Source organism: Montipora foliosa, chromosome 3 (genome assembly GCF_036669935.1).
Source record: "Montipora foliosa isolate CH-2021 chromosome 3, ASM3666993v2, whole genome shotgun sequence".
NCBI lineage: Eukaryota > Metazoa > Cnidaria > Anthozoa > Scleractinia > Acroporidae > Montipora > Montipora foliosa.
Genome location: NC_090871.1, coordinates 50,533,186 through 50,557,677, shown reverse-complemented (window position 1 = coordinate 50,557,677; position 24,492 = coordinate 50,533,186). Strand labels below are relative to the sequence as shown.

The window sequence follows — 24,492 nt, the reverse complement described above, 5'->3', positions numbered from 1 at the left end:
TGCATTCATGGCTCTGAACTGGTCGGGTTTTCGTGCTACACCTCGTCAAACTTCCTCTTAATTTACTGGACTGCACCTTTCAATTCATTGAAAATAAATGTTAAGTAAATAACCAAATAAATAAGTAACAAAAGCAACATCAACTTGCGTTTAGAGGTTCTTTCTGCATCTATCCATCACGTCATCCCTTCCCTATGTTGAACGAACAAGGTTAACGTGCGACTTTTCTCAATGCGCGTTCCATTGAACTCTTAATTATAGTTAAGGAATAGGCTATTATCTTCCTTGGAAACACTTTAAAGATCCTTCTATTCGCAACAAAAAACTTGTTCGCCTCACCGTGAGTGCCAAAAGGAATAGTTTTTTTCAGTTAATGCATTATTCCAGTACAGTTGCTTTGATTTCTTTATTTTTGCCACCACGTTCAAGTGATCGTTCCTTTTCTAAAACTATTGAATGAGTTAGGTAAAAAGGGCCAAATCACTTGAGTTACCAATGCCTGATCTGTCCCAGGGTCACTGAGACAAACGTTCAGTGTGCTGTGCGGTGCTTAAAGGTTTCTGCTACACGAGGCTGATCACCAGATATATTCATTTACTATTCGAATTTCCCGATCAGCCCGAAGTAATATGCATGTACCTTCTGTAAGTTCTGAGGGAATTTCAGGTGAAAGAAATTATGGTCCCCTGCAGTTAAAATGTGCGAAACCTGTTTAAATCTCTAAACTTGGATCAAGTGTTATAAAGTTGGACACCTCGTTGAAAAAAAAAAAATAGCGCGGATAGCATGGATAGTTTATCTTCTGAAAATAATTATTCATTTAATGTAATTGTTTGAAAAAGTTTAGATCGCCAGAATCCTTGTCTCGATTTAGCTCTTCCATACATGTAAAGGCAGAAAAGAAATCGCTAAATGGCTATGTCTACCATGTGATAAATATGGTTAACAACACTTTTATGACTGAATGACCGGGAGCAGGCCAAGGTTTTTAATCACTGAATGACCAGTATTAATATTTAAAGAACGCTTTTCAAGTAAAGCGGGTTAACAGTATAATTTAAGTTTAAAGAGATTTAAAACCGGTTAGCCTTCAGTAATTGCACGGATAAGTAGCTATTTCACTACCTTACAAATGTGAAAAAAATTGAACGTGTATTTGATTCCATTGCGTCGTTTGCCGAGTGATAATTCAAGTGCCTACCATGCGGTTGGGTTTTTCTTTCATTTGGAAAAAAAAATGACCGGTCTACCATTTGATTAGTTAAAACCGCGACGAGCCGCCTTTAAACACTTACCAACAAAAGGTTGGAGTTTTTAAAATTGTTTTCTTTATGTCCAGAATAAAAGAGACTGATTACTGCTTATATGACTCACTTGCTGCCGAATCAAACAATGTTCAGTATAACTGGTGACATCGAAAGTCTCCGCTTGACAAGTGGAGCGGATGATGAATGCAGCCACAATTTAAGCAGTCCAAATGAACATTCGGCGTATATGCTCTAAACAAGTGATGCTATTACTAGAACCGTTTTTGACACAATGAAAGGTAAGCCTTGAGTTGGTCCAGCATAACATGGTCAAACTTTTCGACCGGAAATGACTCAAACAAGTGGGACAGCTCTTTTGTCTACTTTACGATGCAGGCGAAATGACGTTATACATAGCGAAAATAAACTACTCCAATTTGCATTACAACGGCTCTGCAACTTCCTTTCCAAGGATTTTACCTCAATCATTTATGACATTTGCGTTGTTGTTAAGTTCGTCGGAAGTTCTAAAGTTAAATTCATTTCAAAGACGTTTCGAGATACAAACTGGGAATGAAGCAATACAAAACTTTTCAACCGCATAAAAATATAATTTTGGCATGGAAATAGAGCCGCATTTCCTAAGATCCTAAAAGGAAGCACAAAAACACAAGCAAAATGGGGGGGAAAATGTGCAAAAAAACCGTAAAGGATTCCTCTGCGTTTCTTATATGATTAGAACATGAACATCTAATTCAAAACTGCTGAGCATAGAAATTCTTTAAGTATCACTAAGGAAGGAAAGGGTTAACATGGGCAATCAAACGAAAGGAACGGTAAAATTACATTATCGAAGTTTCTTATGAAATTGTTCTTGAATATTCCGGGATACGTGACAGGAAGTTGCAAGTGATAAGTAACACGAAAACGTGTACTTACTCTTCTCTGGCTGCTTTGGACTGACGTTTCGACGTTACACTTAGTAAAATACTTTTTTTTGCATTTTTTATTTTCAGTTCTCTTCATCATAATGAAATTCATACTGTATGATTGAGGCAACATATATTGTTTTCCTTCATCTTCTTATTCGCTCTCAACGCCAGATAGCCCTGACCTCTTTCCGATCTTCCTTAATTGCACTAAGATAAATGAGGAACAAGGAGTGTTAACATATATTTTTGTTTATCTTTGTACTTCCCTTTGACGTTATTCCGTCGATTTATCAATTAAGCTAATTTGTAGTTATTACGCCCTTTCCGCCAACAGGCACCGGTGTTCCTGGCGAATCGGATTCGCCCTGACAAAACACTAGTTAACGCTCGAAACGTCAGCATACCAATTTCAAATCGATGGTAAATTTATTTCTACATCAAATGAATGAAGGAGGTTGTTGCTAAATTAAGTGTGGTGCTGCGTCGGTGGGGAAGTAGTATACAAAAATTTGGTTTATTGATGATGTATATTGGCCACAATACAGAGATTCTAAAAGCTTACGTTTCGAGCGTTAGCCCTTCGTCAGAGCAAATCGAGGAATTGTGGGTTATGAGTATTTTTTTTTTTTATATTAGAGTAGGAGCTACGCTACATCAATTCGTTTTCTACCAAATTTTTGTCTTGATACTGTAGTTGGCATATAATATCATTTGGCATTCGGCCACAAAGCACACGGCCAATTCCGACATGCACCTGATCACTCATCAGTCACGATGTCATAATTGTCAATCAAAGTACTATTGATAAATGCACCAATGCAAATTTGTTATAGTTGCCATGCTCATTAAGCATTGCCCTCTTCTAACATTCACATGGCTTGCAATTCATGTGTATTTTCAACTGATGCACGCTGATGTTAAACGTTTCATCGATCGATGCATTGAGTTGGCTAATGCCTATTATTTATTTTTTTTTTTTGGTAATATATGATAACTCAAGGCAGCCTGGCTCGATTGCTACATGTATATGAGGTACTTAGACAACTCATCAGACATATCGGTCCGAGATACTCGGGAAATATTAGCAAGCGACGGCGCTGAAAAACCTCATTAACACGGCTTAGCACACTGTTATCTTTGCCAATATTGTTTTTTTGTTCTTACTCTTTTGTCGTCCTGGCTATTCTATTCCCTATAGTACATATTTAACAATTATTCGCCGAAGGCAAGGTGAATAACGGTAACTAAAAACTGAGACGAAGTCGAGCATTTTTGAGACGGCAATACCACATTATATTGACGGCTAGTTGGGAGAAAATATATTCCGCATAGGCAAAACTATAAGAAGATCGCGATACTCTGCGATATTCACCGAACCTGAGCCTGAGGTGAATACTTGTTTTAGTGTAATTACATATATGCATTTCATTGAAAGCAAGTAATTTCTTTGCCTGTTAAGGCCGGTTTACACGGTACGATTTGTCCGCCGGTTTTTTCAGGCCGATAAATCGTACCGTGTAAATTGTGGAAAACGTGTAATTTTTTCCTCCAAAGTTCTACTCATTGTCCTTTTAGTAACCGCCATTTTGAACGCTTTAGTTTTTAAGTATTTGCGAGCATTACTCACTCGCATACCCTTTGATTGACATGGCGGCTTCTCTCGGAGTGTCTGCCCGACTTCAAAAACTCTGTTTCAGTGCAACAGACGTTTTGAATCGGAGCAATTTTTATGAATCGATCGTTCATCTGCTGTCAATTTACACGCAAGATTTGCGCTCTGAAGCCGTCGCGCCGACAAATCGTACCGTTTAAGCCAGCCTTTACCTCGAACCTCGAAGGTGATTATTGCGTAATAACCACCTCGAGAGCAACCAATCAGTGCAGAGAATTTTGAATCATCACCCATCATCGTTACGTCGGGTGTGCGTGACAGGAAGTTACATCTGGTCAATTTGCGACATGCGTAACACCAAACTTGCTAGGTCTCATCGAAGGACTTCTTCTTCTCCCGCTCTGCTTTGGACTGACGTTTCCACGCTACAGCTTTCTTACCATTTTTTTTCTGTTTTTGTTTCTGCCTTCACTTTATCATAATGAAACGCACACTGTATGATTGAGAGAAAAATCTATTGTTTTCCTTTATCTTCTTGTTCGCTTTCAACGCATGATAGCTCTAGATCTGACCTTTTTCGAACTTCCTTGACGGTACTAAGCTGCCTGAGGAACATGAACTGACATAACATATTGTTTTGTATCTTTGTTCTTCCTTTTGACGTTATACCATTGATGTATTAATGAAGCTTATTTCCGCCGACACGCACCCGACATCCAACTTTCTTTAGTTGGCGAGAATATAAATTCTTGTCCTGCTGTTCGGTCCGTTGGAAATCGAATTCCCACTAATTGGGCCCTCCTCAGTAATCAGTAAAAACTACAAATGGGCGTTTTATGGACGAGAGGCACGGGCAAACAGTTTTATCATTTGCTTCAACATCCATTCGGTTTTGTTGAACAGCGATGTTGAAACCGGTTGCATTCCCTTCCCCCTACCCCACACCCCCGCCCCAACCCCTTTCAACTGTGTTCAAACATGTTGCTTCAACGAGTATTCAACATTTCAAATGTTGAATGAAGTTGAAAGTCGTTTGCCCCACTCTTTTAACATTGTTTGGTCTGCACATTCGCACTAATCGGTCCCTCGATGACGTATCCATGTCCTTATCCATGGTAACAACCGTGGCTACGGCCTAGGACTGAATACTAGGCATTTCCTTAAACTTTGTTGAATCAAATGTTGATGATGTGTTGAAACCATTTGCCCACCCCAGCAGTCAACATAGTTCCATAACATCGAACGGATGTTGAAGTGGCTTGCCCGGGCCGTAAGAGTTTTTTCTATAAAAAAATAAAAACAAAAACAAAACAAAAAACAAACAAAAAAACAAAAAAAACAACAAAAAAACAATAACAACAACAACAACAAAAAATAATAAAAAAATAATAATAATAATAGTGCTTTAGTCAGCGATGTGCCACTCATTTCAAGCGAAATGTATGGAATCTGAATCTAGGGAGGTGGGGCGGAAAGCGTTGAAATTACCTGTAACAACTAGCGTAAAACATCACTTATGCAGCTGGAAAAGTTTCAAAGTCCCTGATGACAATTATAGGAGAACCCATACGATTAACAAAGTAAACATGCTACTGAAACCTTAGACGTCGTTTACATGGACAGGCCAACCCCAATTGAGTGGCTTCATGGCTCATTTGGTAGAGCATTGCGCAGGCATCGCAGAGGTCATGGGTTCGAATCACGTTGAGAACCACCTGACGTTTTCAGGTAAGAGACTATTGCTTAAGTTGTCCAGATAAGTGCAACGGATCCCTTCTCCCTTTCGCCAATGTGATTTGCAGGTACATTACAATGGGCTAACGCTCACCGTCTACTTTGGATACGATGAAAAAATAATAAATAATCAAAAGAAAAAAAAACACTTCTTGAAGAACTGTAATCCCGTAATAGATTTTTGAGCAACGAGGTTCAAACTAAGAATGGAAGTTGAGACCTGCATTCCGAAGAGCTTGGGAACAGGTCATTTCACTTTGCAGAGGACAGGACTGAACGCGCCAATTTTTTCTTTTGTATTCACTGACAGGAGCGCATGGGCTCTGCCGTCGAATGAAGGTGAAAAGCAGCACTTAACCAACATGAGTAATAACTTCACCCACTTTTCATTGATGATTCTTTCGAGGCCTTCTTGCTTAGGCAATTGCGCTCGAAAGTTACGTAAATAGCCTTTTTTTTGGTGTTTCCATACGTGCGCCATTTTAATATCGTAGTACGTAAGAATGGTATTCCTAGTTGATAGGAATTTAGTTTTCCCATACTGCTATTCCTTTAAATAAAAGAAGATTCTCGAATAGCATGTATCATGCAGCGCGGGATAGCGAATAGAACTTTGCAAAATGAAATGTAAATAATCTCTGAAAGAGGAAAAAGAAACTTCTTATCGCCACTAATTAGGAATAGGCACTTCTTCGAGTTGGTTAGCTTTTGTTTAACGTGGGACCGTTACTGCAGTTTTCGAGTTGTTCCCTTTTTTCCCCTTTCAAAAAAATCAAAGAGCGCATCATTATGCTCGTTGGTAAAGAAAGGGGAGTAGGGATAGTGCAGTGATGCATAGGAGCACTCATCGCTCACCAATGTGGGGATCCCCAGTTCCATTCCCTGACTTGGCATCACGTGTGGGTTGAGTTTATTGGCTCTCTACTCTGCATCGAAATGATTCTCTGGTTATTCAGGTTTTAATTATTTCCTCTAATCAAGATTCAGTCTATGATTGGATATGGGTCGAATTGATTGATTTCTGTGCAGTGTTCCCCGATAAGTGTCCCAGCGCTAAACACAGTTGTTAACACGTAAACAAATATTATTTTCTTATTACTGTTTTTGATGTACTATTGTAAAAACGAAATTCAAAAAATAAACCTCACATCTTTTTCTCCCGGATTGACAATGCAATCGATCCACGCGGTAAAAAGAAAGCACAATAACGTGGCCTTGCCGTTCCAAACGCTCTGTGAATCTCACTGTTTGACGCATATTCCTTGTGAACACCCTCTTAGAGATGAATTTGACCAGATAGCAAGGTTACCAAAATCTTGCCTCTCCATTAAATGCTTTTATAAAAGTTCCATGTGTTTATTTCAAAGGATACTTAGGTTGTCCCGGTTGCCGAGATCTTACGAGGCTGAAATCAAGAGATTATATTTCTTCGATGTTAACTAGCTAGGGGATACTCGGAAAAAATCCGAGTGCTCCTTAAGTTGCAAGAGCCGAACCTATGACCTTCGGAAAATCATCTAACGTGGTTAACACTGCACTATTACCCAAGAATCCCCTCTAGCTCAGTGGTAGAGCATCGAAACTAGTAATCGAGAAACCGTCGGTTTTTCTCTCGACTCCTGTAAAGGAGCACTCGGAATCTTAAGCACGGGTATCCCCGAGTCGCCATTGAAAAATGTAATTTCTTAATTTCATCTACCAGTGTTAACAATTTCCATCTCAGTCATTCTGGGACGGTGAGCGATATCATGCATCGTGATGCAATGTTTCAGTAGTGACGAAACTGTATAGGAAATATTATATTTTCTCTTCTCTTTTCTTCGAATTTTTTCTGGAGTTTAAAATATTTTTTTTAGCAGTTAAATAAAAGATAAAAATTATTTTGATTGAGGTTTCTCAATCTACTTCAACTGGTAGATAAATGTTTGCCAGCCTTATTCTTTGGATACAGTAAAAACCCCCATATATAAAGCTAGATTTTTCCAAGTCAGGCTAAATAGGTTTTTATACTTATAAAAATGGTATTTACTACTAGTAGTTTTAGGCTATTTAGTTTCTTAAATCGGTTGTTACTTAATTTCCTCAAAAGATATTTACTCTCTGATAATTGACTGTAAGGGACTTGTAATATTTATAGATACTTACAGTAATTACCTTTAGAAGCAAAACTGAGCGAATGTGAGAATGATATACACATATAAAATGAAATGTTATTGTAGCCCGCTGGGAACTCGGAGAAATCCGAGCCCCAGATGGGATTCGAACTCACGACCCTCCGTGATCTTCTTTCTAGTCGGATGCTCTAACCACTGAGCTACTGGAGACTCTATGGCGAGCAAGGGCGAAATGTGGGTCTTTTAACTCGAGCTGCATCACGCAGCTACAGAGTGAAACAACGACTCACAGCATAACTCGTAACTTGCATCGCGCAAGTCACCTCAAAGCACATCTGAGACGCGGCCAATCAACCACCCAAGTGAGCGAATGTGAGAATGATATACACATATGAAATGAAATGTTGTTTGAGCCCACTGGAGAATCGGAGGGTCGTGGGTTCGAATCCCATCTGGGATTCGAATTTTTCCGAGTTCCCAGTGGGCATTTTATAGAAGCAAAACTACGGCTTATTTTATTCTTTACATGTATGTCGTCAATGTTCTAAGCATAAAATCATGATATAAAACTGTAAAATCTAAACGGTATAGGCCTGCGAAGCCTGTAGGGCTATTTGTAATGAAACAATATCGGCGAGAATTCTGAAAATCCACATAACAAATCAAAGACGGGAGGGGGGGGGGGGGGTCGTTCCAAAATGAAATTTTAAGCCTAACGGGTTCTTAAAATTCTAGGTTGTTATATGCGAGTGTTTACTGTATCGTGCATTACTCCTAAGTGGTCCTGTCGGCACCGCTTATTTCCCTTTCGTAAACAGCTTATGCCATTTTGGTGGCCGATGCCAAAAACGAACAACGAGACACGTTTCCTGTATTCTCAAAATTTAAAGTACTACTAATTATCAAATTAAATATCCCCTGAATTTTTAGGTTTATCACATACAAATCCAGGAAATATTAAAAGTGCCGTTTACCTTTAAAAATATCTGCATTGGTTCCGGGCATATTTAAGAGCGGCCTTCTGTAAATACCACCTAAAGCAGTGCAAGATAGATTTATATTTTGCCGTTGGAGCAACATTTAAATTTTTACCCCTGCGGGAGCTCGAGCTCTCAGTCGAGCAAAAAATGCCATAATTCTTTTGGTGTCTTGAGCGTAAATTAAAATAAGGTGGCCTTTGAATTCATATTTATGTGATTGATGGAAGCTTCCCTCGTACTCTTTTGTCATTAGAATAAAAATATGTTGAAACACAAATTTATGCTATTTTTTTAAAATTACAGTTGCAAAACGGTATTTTCGAAAGTGTCAAAATTGGACGCCTTTGGGAGCAAAAACCACTACTTGGTATGTAAAAGCAACGTGTCCCCTATTGTTATACGAAATAAAAATTTGGGGCAAGTCATTTTTTTACTTTTTACCTGAAGACTGTTTAGTACAAATAAATGCAAATTGACAGACAACTGAGACGCGACTTCAGTAAACAATGTGATGCATTCAAGGCGTTCGATTCCCTTGAAACCCATACGGAATTTGCCATTTGGTTTCAGTCTTGCATATAACACCACAGTTCGACAAACAACATTAGAAACAAAGCTCATCTGATGATATCCGACGGCAAAATATGCAATTGTTATCGAAGACCATTACTCGTCGGTTTGAAGATTCCAGATATGATTTTTCACCGCCTGTCCTTTTTATCCGATTGACTTCCCATTATTGGAAACGACCCTCGTAACTTGTATACAAATTGTCCTCTTCTCTCTCGTCCGCCTGTGAATCATCGTTCTGGTTGATCCAGCGTCATCTAGTTGGGGAAAAACATGGGCCCCGTTATGACCACGTAATTCCCATTCGCTATCCAGATTGGCCATGGGCCATGTAGCCAGCATGGTTGATCTGATAGTGTAGTGGTGATCACACCCAACCGGTAATCAGGGGGACGTGGGTTCAAATCCCGCTCAGGGCATAAAACGTTTTTCTCCCAAGAATGAAGAACTGGAAATCAAACGATACTGACTGATCCATTTTGAATGAAAAACACATATGCCGTGAATGGGAATCGAACCCGCATTCCCTGGATTACATGTCAGGTGTGCTGACCACTGCACCATCACGACAACACTTTTGGAAACAGAGCAATCAGAAAGGTGATTTGTTAGCCGCGGGGCTCCCCGGCGTTTTATCATTCAGGAACAGGACTACATCGGATCATCCGAAGAAGATTCACAGGCTACCAGAAATACCAAATTATATTTAGAAGGAAGAACTGGAAATCCAACGATGTAGTCACGAGCCAGTACGAAATACTGACTGATCCATTTTGAATGAAAAACGCATATGCCGTGAGTGGGAATCGAACCCAAGTTCCCTGGGTTACATGTCAGGTGTGCTAACCACTGCACCATCACGACAACCCTGCTGGAAACAGAGCAATCAGATTTGTTAGCCGCGGGGCTCCCCGGCGTTTTATCATTCAGGAACAGGACTACATCGGATCATCCGAAGAAGATTCACAGGATACCAGATTCCCGGGGGTTCGATTCCCACTCACGGCGTATGTGTTTTTTCATTTAAAATGGATCAGTCAGTATTTCGTACTGGCTCGTGACTACATCGTTGGATTTCCAGTTCTTCATTCTAAATACAAATTGGTATTTCTGGTAGCCTGTGAATCTTCTTCGGATACAATGCTCTAGTTTACTTATTGAGCACTTTAATAGCTGATGAAATCTTCAATTCATTATATTATTATATAACGTTTAGAAGGAAGGCGACTTCAAGTTTCATGTTTAGACAATCATCAGGCTACAGATCTTACATTTGCATTCTAACTCATTTAAAGACCATTCTAATACTCTAGGGGAGCGTGCTATTTTAAGTTAGACAAAAGGTATTTGTTCTTGTGTCTGCATTTAGAAGTTAATTTGTTTCTTTTGTTCAGTAGGTGGCGCGTATGTGCTTTTATTATGTACAACTTTTCTGTAAGGCACAGGTCGCATCTCTTTGATCCACATTTGTATGGTGAAAGACTCTATTGCCCAACGTAGCGTGTAATTGATGTTATTGTCCTTCTACTTCACGTATCGAGCACTCTGCAGCTAACTGGAACCCCCTACTTGCGCTATATATATATATATTTGTTATATATTCTGTCTTGTAAAATAACTTATCAGTCACTGATGAAGCCCTAACCGGCGAAACGTTTGACGTTCCATTATAATCAATTTGCCTTAAGAAGTCTTCATAAGTTATTTAATATATATATATATAATTTCTGCGAACTCTTGTAGCAACTCCGAACGGAATAGCCCTGGTACAATGAGATGGATGGGCACTGTTACGCAATAAGTAGATGTGATGATCCGTAGGTTTGGAATAGATATCTATCTGAATAAACCCATCAACTAAAAGGAGGGTGAGATCCAAAACATTGCGTGAAATTTCTGAAGATACCATGATAAATTTGATGGTGGGGTACAGTGAATTAATGAATTCGGTAAAGTCCTTGAGCTTAGTGGTTCCCTAGGTCCAAAGATCGAAAATGTCGTCTCGATATCTCCACCATAATTTAGGTTTGGTCTCCCCAGATTTGGCCTTTTGATCGATAATTTCCATTGCCAAATCAGCTTAGCTACACGCGTTCTTAGGGTCCATTGCGGTGCCATGAGTTTGCAAAAATTGTTGATCCTGAAAGTGGGAATTGTTTTGCTCTAAGCAGATCTTCACAGCTTCAACGAAATGTGACAGCCAAGAATTAGAAAAATCAACATTGAAATCAAGAAAGCTTGTCGTCTATTTTATGCTTCATTATTCAAGAAAAAGGTTCTTAATGGAAACGGTTTGATCCTGAAATTTATTGCCACTTATTATTGATTCGATTGAGTGGCCCTTATGAATTCATCATGTTTTGTAATATGCGAGCTCAACTGGATTGTTTTTATGGCAATAGTAACGCATTTTCGTAGCAAACTGAGGTTAGCGTCTTTCGGTTGTGTTAACTTCATTAAGTATACCATGCCTCGTGAGTTTGTATTTATTTAACTTGAATTCACTCTCAAAATTACCTCGAGAACCTACTTTTTGCATAGAATAAGGTTTTAGAAAGATGTTCTTGTCTTGTGTGGTAATACCTGACGGTTCGGGAACATTTTGTGAAAAAATATTTATAACGGGTCACACGCGCACCTTGATCGCCCGAACTTGCCCGATTATGCAAAACATCAACTTTGCTGTTTGACATCCCATTGAAAAAAACTCAAAATATTCACGGACCTGTCGATTTCTCTGAAATTTGAAAGGGTGATTGCTAACGAATTGAGAAAGATTTTCACAATAACTAAAAATTCCTGTGTTAAGCACGAGAATTCGACGAAGAGGTAAATGCGACAAAATTTGTTGCGTGCGTTGCTATTTTTGAGTTTTGATTGCAAATTTTGACAGAGAATATTAAATTATCAAAAAGCATCTAAGGATAGGTAGTTAAAAAATCTTTATTCTTCGCGGTTATTAGAACATAAAAGGTGCAACGCTTGACGAGTAAAATTATATTTGGTAATATTTGAAAGAAGAAAAATTCGCGGGAATCGGGACGCGGGGAAAATGAGTTAACAAATTTTTGCATAGATGTGTTGAAATGTGATACGCGAGGAGACAGGAATTTTATTTTTGTGACAAATCATTTTGTCATTGCAGTGTAAGATGAAGTTTATTTGGGAAGGCAACAATAGTTATTTAACTTCCTGGTTAATCCAATTTATTGCTACGACTTTAAACTAGTGCGAAGATTGTTTACATGAAACTCACGCTTTTTGCGAAATTTTAAATGTCACGAAACTACATCATTTGCGTGACAATATATCCCTTTACTCTAACACAAAAACATTCAGATAGTAACAAACTTCATATTTATTGACCATTTCTTCTGCTTTTGTGCTTGTCAGCATTGTGATTTGCGATAATTTGCAAGTCTGTTTTTGTATCTCATGGATGTTCAGATTTTCAATTACATGGATATGGCGGCTCAACCTCACGATTGTGTAAATAGTTCACCCTGAAGTCAAAATAGATACGTTTCTCAGGAACCCTACAAAGACGGCTTCCTGACCCGACAGGTGAAACGTAAATATTTAGTTAAATATTGCAAGAAAAATAAGAAAAACCAAAGACGGAAGTTTCTTGGCTAAAAGGTACGTTGTTTTACTTTGAAAACGACGAACGATTAACATTCTTTCCCTTTGTTCATTCAGTTGACACAAGGTGAACACGTGCACTTTTATGGTTGCCTAGCACGTGATCAATTTCTTCCTTTTGACAAAACATCATAAAAGTCAGAAACTGCAGAAAATTTCGTGTTTTTACGATCGATTGTCATTAATCTTTCGATGGGAATTTGATTCAGAGTTATATATAAAACTATTTTTTTTGCCTTGTCTTTTTCTGTTAACTCCTGGCTTTTGCGGTACTCTTTGCGGTGCAAAGGTAAAGCCAAAAAATGTCTTGACCTGGCATCAGATTAGACTAACAAGAAGAGGAAATATGTAGCGGAAACCACATCTTCAGTCTTTTCTTTGTGGGTGCAGAGAACGTTTTCTTAGTGCAACTGCAAGTGCAAGACATGCATGACGTGCTGGAAAACGTCCGTCAGAGCAATTTGCAGTTAGTTTTTTTACTCAAGAGCCTGCTTTGCTATCTTTAAACTGAATTTATTACCAAAGCTTAAGAAACTAAAAGACCTCAAAATGGGACAGGACATTACAAAATAGTTAAAGGTGTGAACGTGAAGGGCCTCTGCTGGCGCGACAAATAGTGACCCTCAAATGAGGTGACCCCGACTTTGGGTGACCCTCAAATGGTCTTAATGACCCCACACTGGGGTGGAACGCTGCAGTGCCTTCTGTGTTTGTGTAACACGTACCACAGACAACCCAATGTACGCTTTATGGAGCGTCTTGTTTTTATTTTTTTTTTTTAGCGGGAAATAAATGACCATATAAAAATGCAATATTTAAATTCTTAAAACGCTTTTGTGCACGCGTCATTGTGTTTAGATTATGATAACAGTGTTTCGTCGATATAACTGGCTAAAGTCATAGGAAATGTTTTTTTCTTGAAGTTAACTATCGATAATAGAAGAAAAAAGCGTTACCATTAAATATGTTTTACCACAATTAAACGACATGGCATGTCTGAGTGAAAAGCTCTTACCTTCCTGAGAACGAGACATGGCTAAAGATCAATTTACGTGACATTAGTTTCCAGGAACAAGTGCGAATCTTGCTTTCTTTGTTCGTCATCTTCGGTTATGAATTGTGGAGTTTGGACATAAAGCGCTTCATGAATGGCCAATCGCAATTATTCAGAACTTGTTGGTGGTGTTTGTCGACCTAGCGTCTGTAGTAAACTAGCATTTAGCACAACACACAAGATGGCGAGTTTCAACCACTTTATTACCAAGGCATCATGGGTATAGCCGCACCCAAACACTAATATGCTACACTGCCTTTTCCCACAAACGGGATAGAAAACACAACAGTACTGCGACATAAACAGTAATCTCAACTACAAATTAAGTCGGTCCACTGGTTTCTTGATTCTAGACGAACACCTCAAAACAACTGGTGATGACATGCTCTCAGCCCCTTGGTCAAAACTAGGCTCAGATTTAACATCTGCAGCACTAACGTTTGGCTGGCATATATCATCAGAAACTGTATCATTATCTAGAACCGGGGGCGATTGCTGATATCACTCAAGAAGACGTAGTTCAACCTCACTAGTCTCATTTGGTTCTTTATCTTGAGCCCTAATTAAATGATCGGCATGCACAAATCTGGTCCTATATCCCGTCTTGACCAGATAGTTTCTAGGTCCACAAACCTTTACCACCCTTCCCAGGATCCACTTTTCACTATTTCCATGAGATTGCGTGTTTCTTACTCGAACTGTGTCGTTTTCAGAAAATTGCCTCTCCCTATGATTTTTTTAAATCTCCTACATTCTTTCTGCTTTTCCTGTTTGGTCTCTACCGCTTGGGCTAACGTCGGTTTTACCAAGCTCGTCGCGTACGCAGACGACGTCGACGTTTCATTAACAGCTCGGCTGGACTGATACCTGTGGTGATGTGTGGGGTTGTACGATATCTTAAAAGGAAATCAGCTAACCTGTACTTTAGAGACCGAGCCCTGTTACCCTCTAAAACCTGCTTCACCAGAGCTTCCTTTACCACCCTTACCGATCTCTCAGCTGCACCATTAGATTGACGATGGTATGGTGGAACTAGAATATGTCTGACCCGTTTGTGCTCATAAACTCGGAAAATTCGTTAGAAATAAACTGAGGTCCATTATCAGAAACAACTTCTTCTGGCAAGCCATGCTGGGCGAGTATAAGACGTAGTTCATCCACGGTACGCTCTGTGGTAGTTGACGACATGTGTTTTACCTCCAGACATTTTAAATGGCTATCAACCACTACTAGGAAATGATCAGATCCCTTCTGATAAAAATCGAGGTGAATACGTTGAAAAGGACGTGTCGGCCACTCCCACGGTATTAAGGGAACACTAGGAGGAGAACTTCTTACATTCTGGCAAACTGTGCATAATTTCACAGCTCTCTCAATTTCGTCATCCATTTTGTGCCACCATACACATGTGTGGGCAATGGCCTTTATTGCACAAATACCAGGATGCTCCCACTGCAATTCCTTTAAGATTTTTTCTCTGAGCACATATGGAATGATTACCCTAGAGCCCCAAAGCACGCAGTTCTGTTCACAAGAAAGCTCCCACCTACGATTGTAATAGGGTTTGAGTTCTTCCTCATCGCATTTTTCGGGCCATCCCGTCAGGAAGAAATCAAGTACTCGACTCAGTAACGGGTCCGATCGAGTGGCTTTCCCGATATCTTTGGCTGTTATTGGGAAATCCCCATCGATAGCACTTACACTGTAGATTTCACTTTCGCCCCCAATCTTGGAGTCTTCGTGGGGTAATCGGAAGAGCGCATCACAGTTACTATGTTGCTCTGACCTTCTGTATTCAATACAATAATCATAAACAGAGAGAACAATGGCCCAGCGTTGAATGCGGGCAGCTGCCAACGTAGAAATTGCAGCCTTAAGGCCCAAAATAGCTAACAGAGGCTGGTGGTTTTTTATTAACGTGAATTTTCGTCCGTACTCCATACACAATAGACAGAGCTTCTCGTTCTATTTGTGCATAGTTTCTCTCACTAGGGGTTAGGGTACGGGAGGCATAAGCTACTGGCCTTTCCCGCCCGTCATCCATGACATGACTTAGTACAGCTCCCAGGCCATAACTTGATGCATCACAGGCCAACCGTAACTCCCTATTCAAGTCATAGTGAACTAATGGTGAATCACTAGTAAGACCTTCCTTACAGCCCTCGAGAGCTGTTTGACATACCTTTGTCCAATCCCACGGAACATTCTTTTGCAAAAGCTTATGCAACGGTGCTAATGTTGTGGCTAGACCTGACTGGAAAGAATGATAATATTGGACCATGCCTAGGAAAGACCTTAATTCACTTACGTTCCGAGGGGCTGGTGCTTTCTTTACTGCATTTATTTTCTCTTCCACTGGTTGGAGACCTACTGCGTTTATTTTTAGACCTGAGTAAACCATTTCAGGTTTTAAGAAATCGCATTTTGACAGTTTTAGATGCAAATTGTATTGCTGCAGCCTGTCCAATACCTCTGTGAGTACTTTAAGATTCTCTTGCCAATCATTGCCTCCCACCAATATATCATCCTGCTTACATACACATTTATCGATTCCCTGGTGGATTTGGTCCATTTTGGCCTGAGATATTTTTGGGGATGATTTTACCCCATAGGGTAGTTTCTTGTAGGAATACAGACCTTTGTGGGTGTTTATAGTCAAGTATTCTTGACTGTATTCGTCAACATTCAGCTGTGCGTGTGCGTGGGATAGGTCACGTTTGCTAAATACCTTTGAACCAACAAGGAAAACATACAAATCCTGAGTGGTGGGTAAAACATATGTATTGTCCTCCACAGCCTGATTGATAGTCGCTTTGTAATCACCGCAGATTCTCACTGTGTTATCGGACTTCGGCACTACCACAATTGGGCTCGCCCAACTTGACTTGTCAGTTTTCTTAATCACCCCGTGTTTTTCAAGTTTGTCCAACTCTTGCTCTACTTGTTCCTTCAATGCATAAGGAACTCGACGGGCTATTACAAAAATTGGCTTTACATCCCCTTTCATAGTGATATGTGCCTCAAGCCCCGTCATGCCTGCATAACTGTCGCTGAACAAATCATTATATTTTGACAGAAGAGCTTGTAGTTGACTCTCGGAACTGGCCTTGTTTTCACTAGGGACACTAAAAATCTCACCCCATGCCAATTTGATTTGACTCAGCCAATTTTTGCCAAGTAGAGTGGGCTTTCCGCTGTAATTAACTACTACTACTGGTAGTGAATAGTGTTTGTTCTTATAAACAACAACACACTGCATTTCACCTTACACATCAAGCCTTTCACCTGTGTATGTCTAAAGCACTACCTTTGATGCTGTTAAGGGTATGTCTGCAAACGTCTCTTGATATAAACTGTGTGGCATTATGGAACAGTCTGCAGCAGTATCTACCACCATTTTACAAGATTTCTCATTGATTATCATGTCTACCGAGTAACCTTGGGACCTTTTTGTGTCAACTGAGTACAGGGAATAGACTCCTAATTCGTCCTCGCCACCTGATTCAGATCTGTGCAAATTGTGCATTGCCCTTTCTTGGTTTCATTTTTGTTTCGACAAACAGATGCTAAATGACCAATGTTAGAACACCGATAACATTTTGCAGCCTTACATTTACATGACTGACCTGAATGTTTACCCCGACACCTAAAACATTGTTAATTGTTCTTAGTGTCCTTTGTTGTCAACTGGTTCACTTGCGAACCCTCGCTTGTCGTAGGGTGTATCCGGAACTCCTCGGTGTTTCTCTCCGCCATCTCCATAGCTTTGGCAATCCTACAAGCCTTCTCGAACGTCAAATCCTCTGTGTTCAGCAATTTATTTTGTATCTTCGGGTTGCTGAGTCCGCAGACTAATCGGTCACCGAGAGCTCTATCCAAGAACTCACCATAATTACAATGAATGGCCAACTTCTTCAACGCCAGCACATAATCCCCGATCGATTCTCCAAGCTTTTGATTTCTGGTGCTAAAATGGAAACTCTGTGCAATTTCTAAGGGTTTTGGATTGTAATGTTTCTCCAAAGTACTTACAATCTCAGTGAACGGAGTATCCTTGGGCTTCACAGGTGCCAATAAATTACTTACAGTTGAATATACCTCCGCTCCCACCTCTGTAAGGAATATTGCACGTTTCCTCTCGGCGACCACTCGATTAGCTTGAGTGCTGCCCTCTCCTGTTGTTTCTACGATGTTATTGGCCGTGAAGAACATTTCCATCCTTTCCACATAGGAACAGAATGTTTCACGCGTCGGCGATGAACTCGCCCACACGCCCGAAAAGTCCACTTGCACCAGTGCTGGTCAATACTGTAAGCTACAACACACACAGTGTTGTCCGGAGATCTTGCATTGATAATTGTCGGCTAATCCAATCCCGTCTTCGTCGCCAAAATGTAGTAAACTAGCATTTAACACAACACACAAGATGGCGGGTTTCAACCACTTTATTACCAAGGCATCATGGGTATAGCCGCACCCAAATACTTATATGTGACAGCGTCAGCAATCCTTCCAATGCTCAGTGCGTTTTAATCACGAAGTGGGGGAAAGACATTCGAACACACCTGAAAGCGATGAAAGTTCGAGAATTGAATTTGGACGGCGAGGCAACATTACTGTTATGAAGAGCAGTTAAGTATATCCTTTTCGTACTTGTTCTTAACTGAAGACAAGCAGTATCGAAGAATCATCCAGTTATCATGCAGGAAGCCTTAGTCGTAATTAATACGTTTGGAGTACGTCTCGCGTTTCTTTGTACCTTGTACCTCTGGTATTTGCATTAACCGGAAGTCATTACTTTGGAATTTTAAGGATGACAACCCTGTACCGTTTCAAAAATATTCTGAATTTCTGTTCAGTTGACGTTTCCTTCCTAGTTTCATTAACAACTGAGCAGTCAATATTGAATAACATACATGTAACACCATCCGAAAATAGTCTTATTACACCCTGAATGGGGAGGAAACGGCTGCGTAATCTGACATAACGGGGTTTTTCAAGTTGTAGTAGTATTTGTATTGCTTAAGTTATTAATAAATGCCAACCCGAACACAGGGTCCAAAGAAACGAACTAATCTTTATGTAAAATTTCTAACTTGTCGTTGGAAAAAAAATGACGTTTTGATTAAATGTTCTTTGTCCACCTTCTCTTCTTAAAGGTATATTGCAACGGTTCGTAAGAGTTTAAAAGGTCTCCACTATATTGCAGCAGACGGAGCAAAGGCGTTTGAGTATTTGCTCAGTATTGTGGATCGCCTTGGGGAACATGGTATTGCAAGAGAAGTAGTGGGCGAGTCTCAGAAATCACTCAGGGAAGGAAAGCACTGCATCACGTCTGAGTATAAGGTGCAATAGTCAAAAAAACATATTCACCAGCTAAATGATTAGAAGCCACAGCAGTTTTGATTTGGCTAAACGCATGTATGTTTGGATAACACAAGGCTGTGAACGTCCCACTGGGTCTTTTCACACAATTACCATTTCCATTTTGTTATGGGTCTCTCTTAAAATCTGGGAATATGTAAGAGTGATTTGACCACCCTTCTTTGCCAGCTGTTTTTCCACTTTATGCCTTATATTGTGCCTATTTAAAACAACAAAAAAACAAACAAACAGGAAAACAACAACAACAAACAGATCTACATCCGGCCAGAAAGTGTCCAAAGTCGCAGTTGTTGTAAGTAGGTTATGTTCATGCAGCAACTGAGACTTCGAATGAGCGTCTGGGGATCTACATAGTACACATACCCACACCATTAATGCTCTGTAGAATTACAGTCATAAAGTATAAAAATTAATGCAGCACTTGAGACAATGGTTAAAAAAGACTCTGTTACAATAAATGATACTGTTTTAATAAATGAGGGTAAGAAACTGTTAGCGGATTTTTGGTTATATGTTTCATTTGTTTGTGTCCTAGGTCCATGTTTCAGAATGCTCAAAAATTACTGATCACTGTAGCAACTACGCTTTGAGCGACCCAAAGGAACGAACGTCCCTTTAGCTGTGCTTGCGACCATGCACATGACCAGTATTGTTTGCAGTGCGAAGAGCTTAAAGATGTTATACAAAGAATTGAAAGATATATTTTGGAATGCTACTTAGACCGAGAAGAGCTCGACGATATGATGTATTCTTTTCGACAAGCCGTGCAAAATATCGACGCGTGGAAGGCCCATCAGCTGCGTACTATCAGAAAAGATGAGGTAAGAACCTTCATTCTCGATGACCTAGAAGGAAACACTAAGCATGTGACTCACGACTGGGCGATGAAGTTTCTTCCTCAAAGATACAGGGAATCGCAGTCTGATTGGTTTGCGAAGAGAGGTATATCATGGCACGTCAGCGCCGTTCCAAGGAAGATTCAAGAGCGTTTTCATCAACAGGCTTTCGTTCACATTGTGGAGAACTGAAAACAGGACAGTTTCACTGTCGTGCGCATCATGGAACACATATTCCTTACGTTAAAGAAGGAGCATCCAGAACTAACAACCGCTTTTCTACGTCAAGATAACGCAGGTTGTTATCATTGTGCGGAAATGTTGGCAAGCTGTGCCCAGATGAAAACCAAAACGGGGATTGAAGTAAGGAGGGTAGATTTCACAGATCCACAAGGAGGAAAAGGGTGCTGTGACGGCAAGGCAGCAACAGTCAAGGCACATGTCAAGAGGTACATCAATGAGGGTCATGATGTTTTGAATGCTGTTGAATTGATGAATGCAATGCTATCTAAGGGTGGATGGAGTTAGAAATGTCCGCGTGACCTTTGTGGATGCAAGCATTGCCAGAAAACACGCCGACCTTAAAGTCAAGTGGGAGGGCATCAGTACGTTAAACAACTTCCTGTATTTGAATAACACTGTCACCGCTTGGAGAGCGTACAACGTTGGCGACGGAAAGCATGTGAAAGGTTTGCACCATTTTTTGTTTGGAAAAACGCAAATATCACTGGCATTGACAAAATATTATTTCATACGCGGATACAGAAACCATTTAGCGGCATTTCCCATTTTCCCAAAGGCTTTTGCTGAGTTTATTAGCCCCTCTCTTCCTCGCGCTAAGTCCGTTTCCTTTCCGCAGTTAGACCCTTATTTAGTTTCAATTTTTCCCAAATTAATTAATAGACCCCCGGTCTGCTTTCCACAAATCGAATCAACAACCTTTAAGGAAGTGATCGTGGCTTTGACAAACGATTCTTTGAAACGCCAGAACGAAGAAGTCCAATGAAGTCCAAATCTTCATATATATCAGATTTACCCTTAGGGCTCTCGATGAATAGGTTATTAGCCAATGCAAAAGAGACCGCCTAATTATTGTACAAATGCCAAACTTCCAGGGGTGGTAAAGGAGGGTTCACATTTGAATCAAACGGTGACGTGACAAGCACATACTGGTACGTGCTCTCCCGTGGCGAAAGGGTTAAATTATACAAACGTTTTTCCCACGGTTCCAGACTACTCACAGCCAGCAGAATTTAAGTGCGACTTTTCTCCGGGGAACTTCATGGAGTTGTCTTCGTCAGAGGGCAGTTCCAAGAGAAGGAATGCAGAGGGCACTGAGAAAGGTCTTTCTTCTACAGGACAACAGGATCATCATGATACCAACGCACTGTTTTCCTGTCCAAACGATGGTTTCACAAGGTTATATCAGCGTTACAATGGGCTTGAAAATATCCTATCTTACGGGAAGTGCCAATTTTCGTCCGTTATAGAAAGCTTAGTAGATAGGGCTAGAGTTTGGTATCACGAAAAGCTGCTATGCGACGCAAGTGCCACTACTCCCCACCTGGAAGTTGCTTCACGCCAGCGTTCCTCAACACATAATTCACTCTCGCAAGGCTGGGCTCTAAGGTCAAGTAAAAAGGCAACGCGATTCAATGAGCCCCAGCGAAATTACCTTGAAAGCAAGTTTTAAGAGTGCCTGCCTGTAAAAATCAGACAAATCCTTAATTTCGCGGCAAGGGTCGAAAATTCGATTTGGCTCATATTTTTATGGTAGACAGGCTAGGGCATGATAAAAACTACTGGATAGTTTTTTTGCCAAAATATTCATTTATTTCAAAGAAATATGCAAATTACCAAATTCCCTTAAAGTCGCCATTTCACGCACAATTTTATTAAACAGTTTGAGAGCCTCGCATGCAAAAACAAATTATTCTTCCGTCTTTAAAACAATCAAATATTTTTGTGTAATGTTTAAATGTGTGCTGGGTCGATTTTAGGGAATGTTGCGTTGTCTTTTTGGGTGCAAAATAATTAAATTTGGAAGACATGTATTTCATTCACTTGAAAGTACTTCGTGAATATAATAAATTTTCACCATGTGCGAAACCTTCAAATGGATTAAGCTTTTGGTGGTTGAATTGCAGAAGAATGGTCTACAGATTCCTGTAAAAATTTATCTGGGCAAATGATTATGAGCGACGCGAGAGCTTTTCAAAGTACGTTAAAAATGCAAATATTTGCCCCTCCGCCATCAAATTTCAATTTACGGGTTACACATATATTTTAGCATGCACCACATGCCTTGACTTATATTAAGTTGAAATAGACACAGAGATAATAATTTTGAAATGTTCTAACCTTATTTGCTGTAAGAGGCAGGTCCAAAAGCCAATTTAACGTGTTTCGCTCACCATCTGTCGCATTTAAAGCAGTATAGTTTCCTTCTTTTTACACAATGTCCGATCTACATCACTAATTTTCAACGTATTTAATGGTCGAATACCATCTTTGATCTTGTTTCGGCGCTTATGATCACCATTGCATCTAACTCAACAACGCTAAGTCATTTGTGGATAGTTGCTTACTTTGCACTACACCAAAATACTATCATATTTGAACAATTGATGTTTGACCTTGAATCCTTTGCAGTGCTTCGTTATTTGTTCGTCGCGCAATGCTGTCATCCCATTTAGGGGGTAGAGGTAGGGCAATTTCTATCCTGATACGTAACCACTTGGAGCACACAATCTTGTTGATTAGGAAGAGAGTAAAGTAAAGGAATGAAAAGAATGACTAGTTTAACTTTGTCTCCTGAATTGTCTCCTGTTGTCATCTCTTAAGCGACCCGCTACCTACATTGAGTAACACTCTAGGGCTAAACTCGTTCCTTGGTCTTTTCGCGCTGTGCAAAATTTCTTTGATTACTTTTTCCCAAACAGTTTGACAAACAAAACCAAACAATGCAAATACAAAACGAAAGCGTTTTATTATTATTGTTTTTACAACTTGGCAGAATTTTTTTTCGAATACTTTTGCGGACAGTCGGAGCTTTTGCAAACTTTTTTGTTTTCTCAAATAGGCCACGTTCGATATATCAATATTCTAACATGCTCCAAGGCTTTCGGGTCAAAATTGTAACTTTTTAAAGTTTCTTTTGTCTCTCAATTCCCGAAAGAGACTTGGACACAAAGAAAACAACACCAGAAAAAGACGTTTGTCCCGAAAGCCTCGGAGCCATGTAAGAATATTGATATATCGAACTCGCCACACGTGCTTTTTGGCACGACAAATCTTTACAAACCCCTACCCCGGCTCGCAGTTTTTCTCCCGCGTCCGAAGCCACCCGATCTCCGCACGGAAACAAAATGTCGCAAAATTACTACCTGAAGCGTTTTGTGAGATTCCGCCATACCAATAAAGAACTGATGAAGGACAGCCATAAGAAAGAAAAAGGAGATATTGGACTAGACCAGGAAGAACTAGCGCGTGGTGGGACTACTTTGTGAATGAAGTGGTATTACCTGAACATTCATTTCACATATGCACAATTCCACGCCCAACTCGTTCTTATCGCTTTCGAACCTATTAGTTTGGACAAATGAAGCCAATGGGAAAATTAAACGCTAGTTTGGGCGAAAATAATTTGCTTCGTTTTCTTCGAGATCAAAACTTATTAGTATGGTTCGGACCTGAATTACAGCTCTTTCTGGGGTCTTTGAGGCAAGTCCCTCACGTATTAAACACAAAGGAGATTCTCTATTCCTGCGGTGATGATCATGTAGGGCTTCTTTCGTTTAACGTTGATTGTTGAGATGTCAAGCTGATCAAAATTACATACGTCTTGGAGGATCTGCACAGAAAACTTTGCCAGTTTAGAGCAAGCTGCGATTTCACAAATGTTATGCGTATCGTACATGATCGGATGCTGCAATAATATTTCTGCCATGACTTTGTTACTCAATTCTTGTATGTGCTGTTCATGAATTTTATCTAGCTCTTCGGCGTGTTCATCTTCTTCGTCCCCAGATTCAGCAGCTTGGACAACTTTCTTTGAAGCAAGGCGTGAGAAGAAACTTGCAACTTGCTGAGAAGTTAAATAACTCGAAGCATCAAATCTAGAAGAGCCATCTGCGTTTCTAACTTTTCTCATTGACTTGGAAACATTGGAGGGATCAGCTTTCTTTCCAGTCTGTTCGCCGATTTTGAATACTTCTGTAAGTTATTGCTTCTGGTTTTCATTCAGTCGGGTTCTTTGAGTAATGGAGGATTTCAAAGCCCAGCCCACTGAAAACGATGAACGGGAATTCGGTACCTTAGCTGTACCAGTATCCTATATAGGATTATCAACAGTGGCAACACCCTATTCTAGTTTTGATGCAAAGG

General features: G+C 40.0%; 1 protein-coding gene across 1 annotated transcript; it reads right to left on the bottom strand.

The window, feature by feature from the left end:
* Window positions 1-17,542: 17,542 nt before the first annotated feature.
* On the bottom strand, window positions 17,543-18,103 carry LOC137996067 (uncharacterized). The gene has a single exon (XM_068841504.1). The coding sequence runs from the start codon at window positions 18,101-18,103 to the stop codon at window positions 17,543-17,545; it is 561 nt and encodes a 186-aa protein (XP_068697605.1).
* Between the last annotated feature and the right edge of the window lie 6,389 nt (window positions 18,104-24,492).